Below are 12,975 nucleotides of genomic sequence, written 5' to 3' on the forward strand. Positions count from 1 at the left end.
CTAAATTCTATTAGAACTCTTAAATGTTCAGTAAAATATGTAAATCACTTATAAACATTATTAAGTACTTATAGATAAATTAGTAGCTAATGTAATAATAATTTCAAATTATTATAGTTCAGCATCCAGAGCATATGGTTAAATGCAGATGGTCTTAAGCAGTGATTCCCAAATTGTGAGTTATAACTCATTGGGGATCAGTGGAAAATTTTGATGGGTTAGAAAATATCTTGCACCTTTATATGTAATTTTTTTTAATGTAAGGTGTGGATGCTAGAGAAAGCTAATGAAAGTTAATAGGTAGTAGAAAAATAATAATTATAAGAATTGAGTTGGGAATAGCTGAATTGGAGCTCCTCTGAGTTATGCTAGATTTAATGTTGCAGTGGCGATGTTAAGTTGTAACTTGCACGGCAGTAAAATGCCCTAAGCAAAAACTAATGTTATGATTAACATTAGTTTACTTTGTTTTTAACTTACATACAAAATGCTAAATTATTGACATAATCTGAATCTGTATGCAAAATGTTTAATTTTTATATAAATATGGTGCTGGGGTATTAACTGGCACTCTTACATATGTTGTGACACCTCCTTCAATCTGTTGACATTTTCTGGTGATAAAATAATATTTCTGACATCAACAGATCAATTAAACCATTTTTTTAATGTCCAACAGGCATTTGCAGTAGTACTAAAAATCATGTCAAACATATTATTCTCTACAGCTTATAGCTATCTCCATATAAACTTTGCTTGATAAGACTCAAACCAATTCTAATTTCATATTTTAACATTTTGTCAGCACTTTCGTGATACTATATTTTCATTTAACATTGTTTTATCATGTACAGATTTGTTGCTTGAGAAATAAAATACTCCCAACTCTTTGCAAAATACCACATGCGGGGAAAAAATAGATTGCTTTGGTCTTTGCAAATCTAGTTATCACATGATGCAAAATGTAATACAAAATGAGCAAATGCTATCTTAACTTTCTGAAGGACAGAAATTATCCCCCCTCTCACAAAAAACACGGAGGGGGGGGGGAAGATGCACTGCAAATGTGCACTTGAGTTGATCATAAACAAAAAAAGAAGAAATAAAAACTTACATCTTTGTAGAAAAATCCTAAACACCTGTAGGTCTGCTAAACACTTGTAGGAATCTTTTTTTTTTTTTTTTTGGTGTGTGTGTGTGTTGTGATGTATTGGCAGGTGCCAACTAATACATATAGTTTTCAAGTCAAAAGTACTGAAATAAAAAGTTTTAACTTTTGCAGCGGCATTTTATTTATGATTAGTTTGATTAAGTGTCAAATTGCTTTATCTGAATTCTTTACTGTTGTAATTTTAGATAGATCTTGCTCTTTTGTATAAAAGTTTATCAGGATGAGGATTCCAAAGAAGGATAAACCAGCTGTCACACCTGCAAAAGGTAAAGGAAAGGTGTATGGAAAGCAGAGAGCTGCTACAAAAGGTAAAATTTCTAATAAAGGGGATGCTAGAAGAAAGGCCCCAGTTAAACCAAAAGGCAAACCAGCTAAAGGCAAACCAGCTAAAGGCAAACCAGCTAAAGGTAGACCAGCTAAGGGCAGACCAGCTAAAGGCAGACCAGCAAAAGGTAGACCAGCTAAAGGCAAACCTACTAGAGTTATTCGAGTAGGCAGGCAAGGGAAGAAAAATCGACTCGTAAAAAGATGTGTAAGGCTAAGTAAGAAAAAGAGAAGGCAGAAATTTAAAGACCTGGCCCGGTGGGATTTTGCAACAGAGTGCCCAGAATATCTTGCAGGTAATAAATTATATTTTTTATCATATTCTGGCATGCTCATATTCTCTTTTATGAGTATTATTGGCAGCTGATGCATATAATGGTTTCTTGACAAAAATTCAAACATTGATAAAACATGACTATACACTACTTCAAAGAGAATGCATATATAAACTTCAGTAGAAGGAATCGCAGAAGCTATAAATAAGGTTTATATATTGCATAAATGTTGTTGAATTGTTTTTTCAGTGCAGCTTAATACTTCATCTATAATTATATGACAATTTTTTTCCATAACTTGACTCCACACCTCAAATTATGCTTAAATGTTAAATTTTATAGAAATTGTGTGTGATTTTGCAGTTATTTGTATTTAAAATTTGGTACTGATTTGCAGCTTTAAGTAAAAAATGACTTTACCTGGCACTTTTTTAATTTAAATTAACTTTTTTTATGCATTCTTTAGTGTACAAGTATATGTTGAACAATCACAGCTTTAAATCTGCGTAGACAATTCTGCATTTTAATCACGATAGTTTTGTTGTTTTAGGAAAACTGCTGAATTTTTCAATCTGTGTAATTTAAAAATAGTTAAAAATGCAGAAAACTATTTGAATTTTTGAAAAATATTTTCTTTTCCGAAATTTCATTCATACACAAAATAAATTAATATCATCTGCCATATAAAAGATTCATTTGAAATAATAGACAATCAAAGGATGTCACTAAAGGACAGTCATGGAAAACATAATGTTAAAGTAGCTTTTAAATAAGTGAGAATAGTCTTCACAGATCATAAAAAATCTTTAAATTTTATATTTGAAATAATTATCATTAGAATATATTTTTTATGTTTAATTTTAATGTCTAGCATTGAATATTAATGAAACATTCGTATTGAGTACATTTCTAACAAAACAACAAAAGTGAAAGAATAATGATCATTCTTCTTCAAGATTTGGCATGGCTTATCAATCATAATTCTTTCATTTGGTTGAAAAGCTAATGAATATTTAACTTTTAACCAGCATCATATGGATACAGAATTTAGTTTCATGTTATGTATAATTTAGTTTCATGTTATGTATAATGGCTTATTTATTTATCTGAGGGAATATCATTGTGTCTTGATTATTTTTAATGACAATGTTAAGCATTTTTTAATCCTAAATTAAAGTCTTATTTCTCTGAGACTAAAATAAAGGTTAAAATGAGGTTTTCCCAATAAATATAAATATTGGGTCATCTGAAAAGTTCTGCATTTTTTGATAACTACAAATGAAACAGTACCTTCCCCCCAAAAAAGGCAAATTTCATTGAAGCACGTTAGCCCTGTTCTATTTTATTACCTTTTTCATCTGTTTGGCAGCTGGAAAATTCCTTTTTTAAGAAAGAAGTTAGGTTTTTATTTATAAAATAAGTGAACTGCAGCCCATTCAGATAATATTTAAGTGACCTGGAGAGATGAAAATCCAAGTAGCAAGGTCTAATAAATATGAAGTGGCATAAAGCACCCCAGCTATGCTGAATAATTCTTTGTCTTGACATTCATCAAAATGTAGGACTGAGCATGGGTGTTCTCATGATCGAAAACAACATCTCAACAGTTGGCTTTACTTAGATTTTTGCCTTTAAAACTGCCATTTTTGTACAGTATTTTTCCAAATTTATTGTCTAATTTGGTGGCAACAGTTTTTAGTTCCACTATACACAAAGCATTACGTTTGGGGATGCAGCCCCTCCTCTTAAGTGTTACTAAAGGAGGTTCTTTTGGCTAATGTCATGATCTTTTCTTGTACCAACAAAAGTAATAATTTTTTTAAGAGCTTCTTTATTTCTCTTCAGCAAAGAATCACAAGCCAGGATTGAATGAAACATATTTTGCTATATTAAAATATGAGGTTCCCATACTTCATAACTGCTTACATTCCAAATCATCTTCAAATGATTATTTACTGTACTGTTTGGAATATTTAGACTGTCTGATAGTTTCTGAACTGTATAATGTGGATTTTCAATGATATCTGCTTTTAATAGGTCCTTGTTTATATACCGGATGGTCATCCAAAATGGATATCATCTTCAAAGCTGAAATTTCCTTAGTTGAACTTCTCAAACCACCTTCAGACTGTGTCATCAGAAACAGCACTTTGTCTATATATAGGATAAATTTTGCAAGCAGTCTGACTACCATTTTTTCCCTTTTTAAAATAAAAGAACATAGCATGATGAAAATGAACTTCTGGGTCCTTCATTCTTAGCATTATTGGGGAAAAAATAATTAGAAGAAAATGCATTTTGATTTGAAAAACTGCAGAACATTCTGGGTGGCCCAATGCAATCCAGATTCCATTAGAATGTCATTCATAAAAGCACCTGTCCTCTTAGGCACATAGCTCTTCTGCATTTTGCTACATTTAGCTGAACAAACATTTTTGCCTAAGTGATTATGTATTTAAGAAATACTTCCTAAAAGTATAACTTTTAATAGGCTTCATAGGACAATCATGCCAGTTACATACAAAAATCCCCCATATTAGCTAAAAGTAAGCTTTCTATATAACCTTCCTTTGCTATACTGCTATGGAAGCATGTAAGTTCTGCAGTAGAAGAGTTAATAAGTCACATCCTATCTAGAGAAGTGCCTCAAGTGATATTAGTATTAGTAAGAGCGGAGAAAAGAAATTGATTCTTTACTATGGTCCTTTTGCAGAAATACATCATATTTACTTGTACATTTCCGCTCCATTTTTTACCAATGCTATCTCCTGAACATCAAAAAAGAAAATTTTTTCAGCATTTACCATTTCTTAGGAGGTAAGGTTATAAGATGCATTTGGCAAATAGCTGCTCTTGCTGAGGTTCATGTGGTGCTAAGCCTCTGCAATTCTCTGATATTTTTAAGCAAAAAGGGCACTTTGTAATTTAGGAGAAGAATAGAGCAAAAAAACTACTGAAAAAGTTTTTTTTCTTTTCATATGTTGATAATATTTACCAACTTAGATAAATATTGATAGTTTGAGAATCTTTTTTAAAAAGTCATGAGAACTACCAACTTGTGCTCAAAAAGTAATTTTTATTTTTTCATCTGTAAGAAATTGCCAAATGGTGCAAAGGTAGGCATTGATACCTAAATTTAAAAAAAAGTCAGAATCTTTAATTATTAAATCAAACAGAATGTAATGGAGTAATTGAAGTAGTTCATTGTTCAGTTGTAACATTTATTCAGAGTCTCAACGAGAAGAATTTCTAATGCCTGCAATAAAAGTAGGGAATATTTTGTTTTAAGTCTATAGCTAAAACAGTAAATAAGTTATGCATTTGGCAAATAATTTTCAATTATGTAATCAGTTAATTATGAAAATAATTACAAATTTTTTAAATGGAAATTAAATAATTTATTTTTAATGTGTTAAAACACTTAGCATTTTCATTTTAAATTGATGAAGATCTGGTATTTCCATTTGAAATTGATGAAGATCACACTTAAATCCTTTTCAATTTAATAAAATAATATTAACTAAATGTGAAAACTCATTCCTTGGGATGCATTAAAAGGTAAAGGTCCATTTAAGGGTTCATACTGATTTTTCTTACATTAATCTCCCTTAATGTACTAAATCCATTTAATTCAAATGTGTGAGAGTATTAAGCATCTTCCTCTGTTATTTTAAATAGTAAATGCCTGAGTTCCATGAGAAGGAATATTAACCCTTTGACTGGCACAGGATTTTGCTAGGAGAGCTCAAATTTCCCAAAATTGACGTAAGAAAGAGGTATTATTTTAATGACAAAATGCCCCTGGAACTTTATACGTTGGTTTAATTTCTTGGACATTTAATTTAATATATTGCCTTAATTTCTTGGACATATTTTAGATGTATATATATAATTTTTTTAAAGACTTAAGATATTATCAACTGTATATACAGTTAAATAACAAAAATCCGCCAACCTGAAATCCACAAACTCCTGAAATATGTGCAGCCTCTCAAAATATAAACATTCAGTTTATAGATTTAGGAAACTGCAATTTGGAGTACAAAATACCAAAGAAAAGAGAAATATTTACTAAATAATGATGTACTAACAGAGACACCAAATCATAAATATCTGGCTTTGATGGTAATGCAAAAAGTGGAAATTTTTCAAAAGATGGAGGGTGATACTATTCAGTTTATAGCAGAATTGTATGGAATCACTACATGGATCATATATGATATACAGAAAAACAAAGAAAAGCTGTTGAAATTTTATAGCAATGGTGATTCTAACACTGGAATCCTAAAGCAGAAATTTTTGTATAAGGCAGAATTGGGGAACCTCAATGATGTCTTGTAAGAGTGAATCGGGGAACGGGTTGTGAGGGTTACCAATTTCAGATTGCTTCTGAGGGAAACGGAAAACAGTTTCATACTGATTTGAGAATAAAAAAGATATGCGATTTCAGCTGCAGTTGGCTGAACAGATTTAAGCAGAGATAGGGTATATGCTATCTGAAAGCCTGTGGTTGAAAAACTTTCAGCAGGTAAAGATGCTCTGGGGCAAAAGAAAATCTTAGCATCAAATAGATTTTTAACGTGGATAAGACTGGATGTTTTTGGCAGTGTTTTCTGAAAAAAGCCAAAGAAAGAGTTATTATTTTAGTATGTACCAATGCAGCTAGAACTTACAAATATGAACCAGTGGGTAAGATCCCATCCCAGAGCTCTGAAAGGAGTAAAATCCTTACCTGTGATTTACAGGAATAATAAAAATTCCTGCTTAATGAAACAACTTATGACTGAATGATTCATGGAACATTTTGTTAAAAAGGCTAGAAGGCATTGTAACTGTGTGGGGTTACCGTCAAATAGCAAGATTCTACTATTGTCAGGCAACTGCTCTGTGTATCCAATGCAAACATTATAATGTGTGATAATGTTATGGCCTCCCACCCCCAATACCAGCCAGTGGACCAGGGAATAATAGACAGTATTAAATGGAGTTTGTGAAAAAAAATTTTCAGGGTACCATTCTATTTCATTTTGCGATTATAAAAGAATTTCACCATCAAAGACTGCATGTATTTGTTAGCAGAATGTTTGTCTGTTTAATGGAACTGAGAGTGAAGACAGTGAAGTTTCTGGTTTTAGGGCCAGTGCAGCTAAGGTTAAAGCAAGAGAACTGCTTCTATATTTGAAAGAATGAACAAATGATGAGGTATATATATATATACACACACTGCCCTCTAAAAGTTAACTAACAACCTGTTTTTCAAAGCTCATCATTAGCTCATCATTAGTCACAATTTATATGCATGATAGTAACAAAGTTTAAGAAAATATATGTGAAAACAATAGCTAGCACTTTTATTTTATAGAAATGAAAGAAATGAATGCATATGTAAGAGTTGAAGAAAAAAAGCAAAAGTTGTAAGTTCCATTCACGAGTGTTGGCATTTAATTGTTATTAGCAATTTCGGTGACAATATCCAGGAGAATCTATGAATGTCCAGGAGAAGTTGTTTACACGATTTGCTGAGGTAGCCGGCTATCGGATGGTTGGAAATGTGGATGTCACTAGCTGATTCTCCTACATGTCTATATGTCTCTCGCAGTGTAGTCTAATGACTGTGGAATCAGTTTGAATCCGATGACTCTGTCTAGAAGACATGTTCCAGGCAGACCAAGAGTTGCAACACCTTTGGGAGACTGTTATTTAGCCCTTTCGGCCTGTAGAAGGAGCTACATTACTGTGCCTGAGCTCATGCCAGACCATTTGGGAGTCACAGGAACAAGAATCTCAGCTTCTACAGTGTGCAGATGCCTGTGGAATAGAAGCCTGTATGTTAGATGACCAGTTGTTTGGATCCCCTTGCCCCGAGGACACAGAACTGCCCGATTATGGCGGGCAAGAGAACATGTCTCCTGGACCACTCGATAATGGGCTTCTGTTCTCTTCATAGAAAATTCCAGGTTCGCATGGGAGAGTAATTCAGGTTGTCAGTTGATCTGGTGGGAACAACGTACCAGATCCAACCAATCCCACACTGTGAAATGACACAGTTATAAAGGTGGTGGAATAATGGTTTGACATGCGATCTCTCTCAGTGGTCACACTGACCTGCATGTGTTCAATGAAGGAACTTTGACTGGTGTGAGATATCGAGACGAGATCCTTGATCAATATATTTGCCCATATACCACTGCTATTGGTCCTGGATTTCTTCTGATAGACAATAGTGCGTGCGACCGTATCGAGCTCGAGTTGATGAAGAATATCTTGAGGGCCACAGTTTAGAGCATGTGGAATGGCCAGCTCAACCCACAGACTTGAATCCAATAGAGCATGTTTGGGACTACCTTGGGAGACAGGTTGCCACTTTAAATCCTTCTCCAAGGTTTTGGATGAGCTTGAAAAAGGATTACTCCATATCTGGTCGTTACTTCCCATTTCACTGACCGAGAACTTAATATACAGCATGGAACATCGCTGCCACCAATGTATTGCAGCGAGGGCCGAACACATTCTTTATTAGAACCCACTTTTGTAATATTACCACCACATTTGCCCTCGAAAATCTGTGATATACTGTTTCTCCAAGACTGGATTTCCCTGCCAAGAGTGAAATTTCTTATTTTAATTCATGTTTGTGTTGATCGTAAGAAGCATTCTAAGTCACTTTCATTAAAGAACTGTTTAGTGAACATGTTTGCTAAATGTTTAGTTTCTGTGTTGTTTCATTTTTCAGATTAGATGCCAGAACATGTTCATTAACTTTTGGAGGGCAGTGTATATGGCCTTGCCAATCAGCACATTAAATATATTCATGTACCATAATAATGGTAAATATATATTATTAAAAAGTAAGATGCAATCAAAGTACAAAGCTTGTAAAAATGGCCTTGCCAGTCAGCACAATAAATATATCCGTGTACTATTTTGATAAATTTGTGTTATTAAAAAGTAAGATGCAATCAAAGTACAAAGCTTGTAAAAAATAATTTCATTTGTAAAGCTACTCAATATTATGTAAAGAACATATTTTCTGTATTAAGTAATAGTTTACGTATGTGTTTAATTATGTCCTTTTTTTGTGATGTTTCTATTATCAGCTCTGGATAACATCTTTTATGCTCGGGTGAATCCATGTGGTGTACAGTTTGATCTGGAAAGAATACTAGGGAATCTTTTTGGGAAACTTGAATGTCTTGAAGGAGAGCAGAAACGAAAACCACAAAACAAAAAGCAGAAACAAAGAGTAAGGAAATAAGTATTTTAATTTTTCCTTTATGCATTAGCATTTATATGAGTGTTATATTTTGACACTTTTCTTAACAAAGTAATATGTAATCAAAGCATAAATTTAATTTATGATAATGTTGTAAACTCTTCAAATCATATGTAATCTTTTCTTTTGTGTAACTTTATGTAGACTGTGAGTGGCAGCAGTAGAAACGAAAATAGTGGTAGAATGATGTTTAAAAACACCATCTTTAAAAAGGGGCATAATTGTTTTCTTTTAAATTTAGTAGTGTAAAGTTATTCTTAAACCAGAAAAGTAATGTTTATGATGTAGCAACCACTACATTATTTGGTGACCTGAAGTTACCAATGGTAAATATTATTGAAAATACAGAAAAGACAGAAAACCAGTCAAATGGTGCGAATTCTTCAGAAACTATGAAGGTCAGTATAAAAAATTCCACCTTTTTGGATAGATAAACCAGAAATTTGGTTTTATCAGATAAAGGCACAGTTTAAAATTAGTGCTTATAAGTAATAAAAATACTAAGTTTGATTACATTGTCTCACAAATAGAACCTAAATATGTAGATACTATTTGGGATATAATATATTTAACACGTTGAGCGCCAAGCGTGTATTTTAGGCAATCCCGTTCAGGCCACGCGCTTCACTTAAAAGCGCTGGTATTGCAGGGCCAGTGATTCGTATCGTGGTAGAAGATAGCAACAAGTTGTGAAAAAGAAGACATTCCGTCGAACAAAAATATAAGAATATCTAGAAAATGACAACATAAACTCCGGAGAAAACCGGGAAAAGCCTCTGAAGTACGAAAATATTGTAAATTATGTTATGATAAAAATGCGACAGAAGCTGGTAGAGTAATGGCCAGAAAAAAGACTAAAAGAGTGTTGTCACATTTTGTAATAGCTGTAATGGATAACCGTTTTTATGTTTACTGTGTTTCAATGAAATCCAATGAATCAAAATCAAAATTAAGTAAATTTTAAATAAATTTTGTGTAATTTCATAAAACAGTGTAAATTTTATAGTTATGTATCATGTTACATGCTGTCAGCCAGCGGTGGTCGACGCAGCCTAAACGAAAAGGTCTAGTGTCAGCCACAAATGGCTGACGCGACCTAAATGGAAAATCTAGTGTCAGCCACAGATGTCTGATGCGACCTAAAAAGAAATTCTAGTGTCAGCCACAGATGGCTCACGCGGCCTAAACGGAAAATCTAGTATCAGCCACAGTTGGCTGACGTGGCCTAAACGGAAAATCTAATGTCAGCCACAGATGGCTGACGTGGCGCTCAACGTGTTAAAGATGGTGAAAATAAACGAATCAAACACCTTTTCACTGGCATTGAAATTGGCAACATGAAACCCAGCCATCTATTACAAAAAATGAAATCCATGGCAACTAGTGATATGTCTGCCATGGTATTAAAAACATTATGGATGGACAAATTGCCACACTGTCTCAAAGATATATTGGTGGTTAGTGATGAAGGTATTGATAAATTGACGATTATGGCTTTGTCAACATTTGACTTATACGAGGCTCATTCAACTTAAGTTAAGAATTCGAGTGCGTCGCCAAACACTTAGCAATTACCTTAAAAATACCTTCATTGGAAAAGCAGATTGAAGAACTCCCATCTCCATCACCAATCAAATAAAAGAAGTCATCATTCAGAAAGAAAAACAGATCATCGTCTAGAGGCAGAAGTCGGAAGTGTTGTAATCCGGATGGTAAGCTGTGTTATTACCATGTCACTTTCGGATCCAGATGCTTTCTCGAAAAATCTAAGCTACCATGTAACTGGAAAAATGTTTAAAACATGATTTCACGATTTGGCACAATTTCCAGAAATCACAAAACCTGATTTACTTCTACAAGAAAACATAATGTTAAACGTACTTACTAATGGCAAACCAGTTTTTTCAAAAGTGCGAGAATTAGATCGTAAAAGATTAGAAATATCCAAATCAGAATTCAACTTTATGCTTAAAAATAATATTATAAGCCTCATCGAACCACGGGCAAGCCCACTTCATTTAGTCCAAAAAAAAAGACAGCACCCTGAGACCATGGCAGAGATAGTTAGTGTTTAACCCCTTCGCGCCGAGTAGCACAAACGCGCATTTATCACGGAGGCCGGCGCAGTGTCTTACGCAAGCATCTGTCCAGGGCCGGGGGCTTTTTTTGCTATTAAGCCTAAATCCATGAAATTTCCGAAGTATCAACACATTGTTTAATAATGCTCTATAGAGTATTTAAACAGCTTATGCTTTATAGATATTTTTATATATACCTTAATTACCTTATTTCTTGTTTAAATGCATATTTTACACATTTTATTTTCATTACTTACCATTTCATGACTTTTAACATTATACATCTGAAAACTAAATATATTACTTAAAATTCTCTTTTCGTATGAAAAATTTGAAAACAGGGATCTACACACACTCCTAAGTTACATTCCTTTCACTCGTAATAATTCTTTTGCCGTTTTGGAGGATTTTTCCGGGAATGTGAACAAACGAAGCATCGTCGTCTCATTTTCTTATCAGTCTCTTCTGAACAAAGTTTTGGAAAATGTCTTTTAGTTAATCTTTGAGAATCAATATCATAATATCAGAATTTTAGAATCAATATCTGAAATATTTTGCATCATTTCTGCTATTTCATGCTCTGTTAAACATTTTCAACGCTTTGACATTGCAACGGTAAAAACAGAAAGAATTCATGTTTAACAAGATTTAATTATTTTCTAAAAACTGAACTGCAAACTGAAATACCCAACGCTTTAGCGAAAATAAAACTTCTCTACTTATAATAAACAACTACCACGTGCGAATTTAGAGACGTCATAAATCACGCCATTCGGAAACATTTATTTTCCCTTTTGTTTATATAATCAAAAACACGTGTATGTGAGTCATGCTTCTCTCATTTCGAGTAGAAGGTCTAATGTACATGTATTTGAAACCATATCGACATACAGTGCCATCTTGTGGCAGAAATTATAGTTTTTAAAACGTTACAGGACACTGGCACAAATACATGACAGTTGGGGCTGAACGGGAAAATGCTCTGGCACGCCTGTGTGTCGGCCGGGAAGTGAGTAGCCTGGCACGTAGACGTGACAGTCGGCATGAAGGGGTTAAATGATGTCACAATACCAGATCGCTACCCTTTACCCAGAACTGAAGACTTCAACCACGTTTTAAAAGGCAAAACAATATTTTCTAAACTTGATTTACTTAAAGCCTATTACAAGGTCCCAATAGCAGAATAAGATAAACAAAAAACAACTATAATAACTCCATCTGGACTTTTCGAATTTAATGTAATGAATTTTGGCTTAAGAAATGCTCCTTCCACTTTCAAAGATTCATTAATGCAGTTTTCATAGAACTAGATTTTATTTTTCCATATTTAGACGACATTCTAATAGCATTGGAAACTGAGAAACAACATAAGAAACATGTTACAGAAGTATTTAATAGAATTAAACAGTATGACCTGTTATATATGTTGACTCGTCAAACATTTAAATAAGATTACTTATACATAAGAGAGACATTGATGCTACATGGTTGGCGGCAAGTGACGAGAATGTGACGCAGCACAAATACTGTGCACTTGCCTAGCTAGTCAGGTTAGAGGCACTGCCATCTATCAGCAAGCAAAGTAATTAATATCTAACGTGCCCTTTTTATTTACAAGAGTTATTTTTAAGATTTATTTTAATTTATTTTTTTATTTATTATTAGAACAAGACTAGTGCATGTTACTAACTTAGTACAATAATTATTTTACATCACTACTTAGCAGTTAACTTAAGAAAACATTTTAACATTAAATTATTACTTAACAGTTGACTTTAGAGAACATAGCAAAATTACATACCTGGATGACTCACTTAAATCTTTAAAATTGTGACTTACTAATTAAACTGATAT

At 33.2% G+C, this 12,975-nt stretch overlaps 1 protein-coding gene across 2 annotated transcripts in view; it reads left to right on the forward strand.

The window, feature by feature from the left end:
• LOC118201737 (transcriptional adapter 3-like) overlaps window positions 1-12,975 on the forward strand; it is a 127,018-nt gene that overhangs the window by 14,354 nt on the left and 99,689 nt on the right. For both annotated transcript variants that reach the window (XM_035373886.2, XM_035373885.2), the window contains exons 3-4: window positions 1,357-1,791; window positions 8,868-9,013. In XM_035373886.2, coding sequence (XP_035229777.1) covers window positions 1,392-1,791; window positions 8,868-9,013 — 546 coding nt within the window. In that variant the 5' untranslated portion in view covers window positions 1,357-1,391. The remainder of the gene's footprint in view (window positions 1-1,356; window positions 1,792-8,867; window positions 9,014-12,975) is intronic.

The sequence above is a fragment of the Stegodyphus dumicola genome, chromosome X1 (genome assembly GCF_044657685.1).
Source record: "Stegodyphus dumicola isolate Sdum_Otavi_A_Nest chromosome X1, ASM4465768v1".
In the NCBI taxonomy this organism is placed as follows: Eukaryota; Metazoa; Arthropoda; class Arachnida; order Araneae; family Eresidae; genus Stegodyphus; species Stegodyphus dumicola.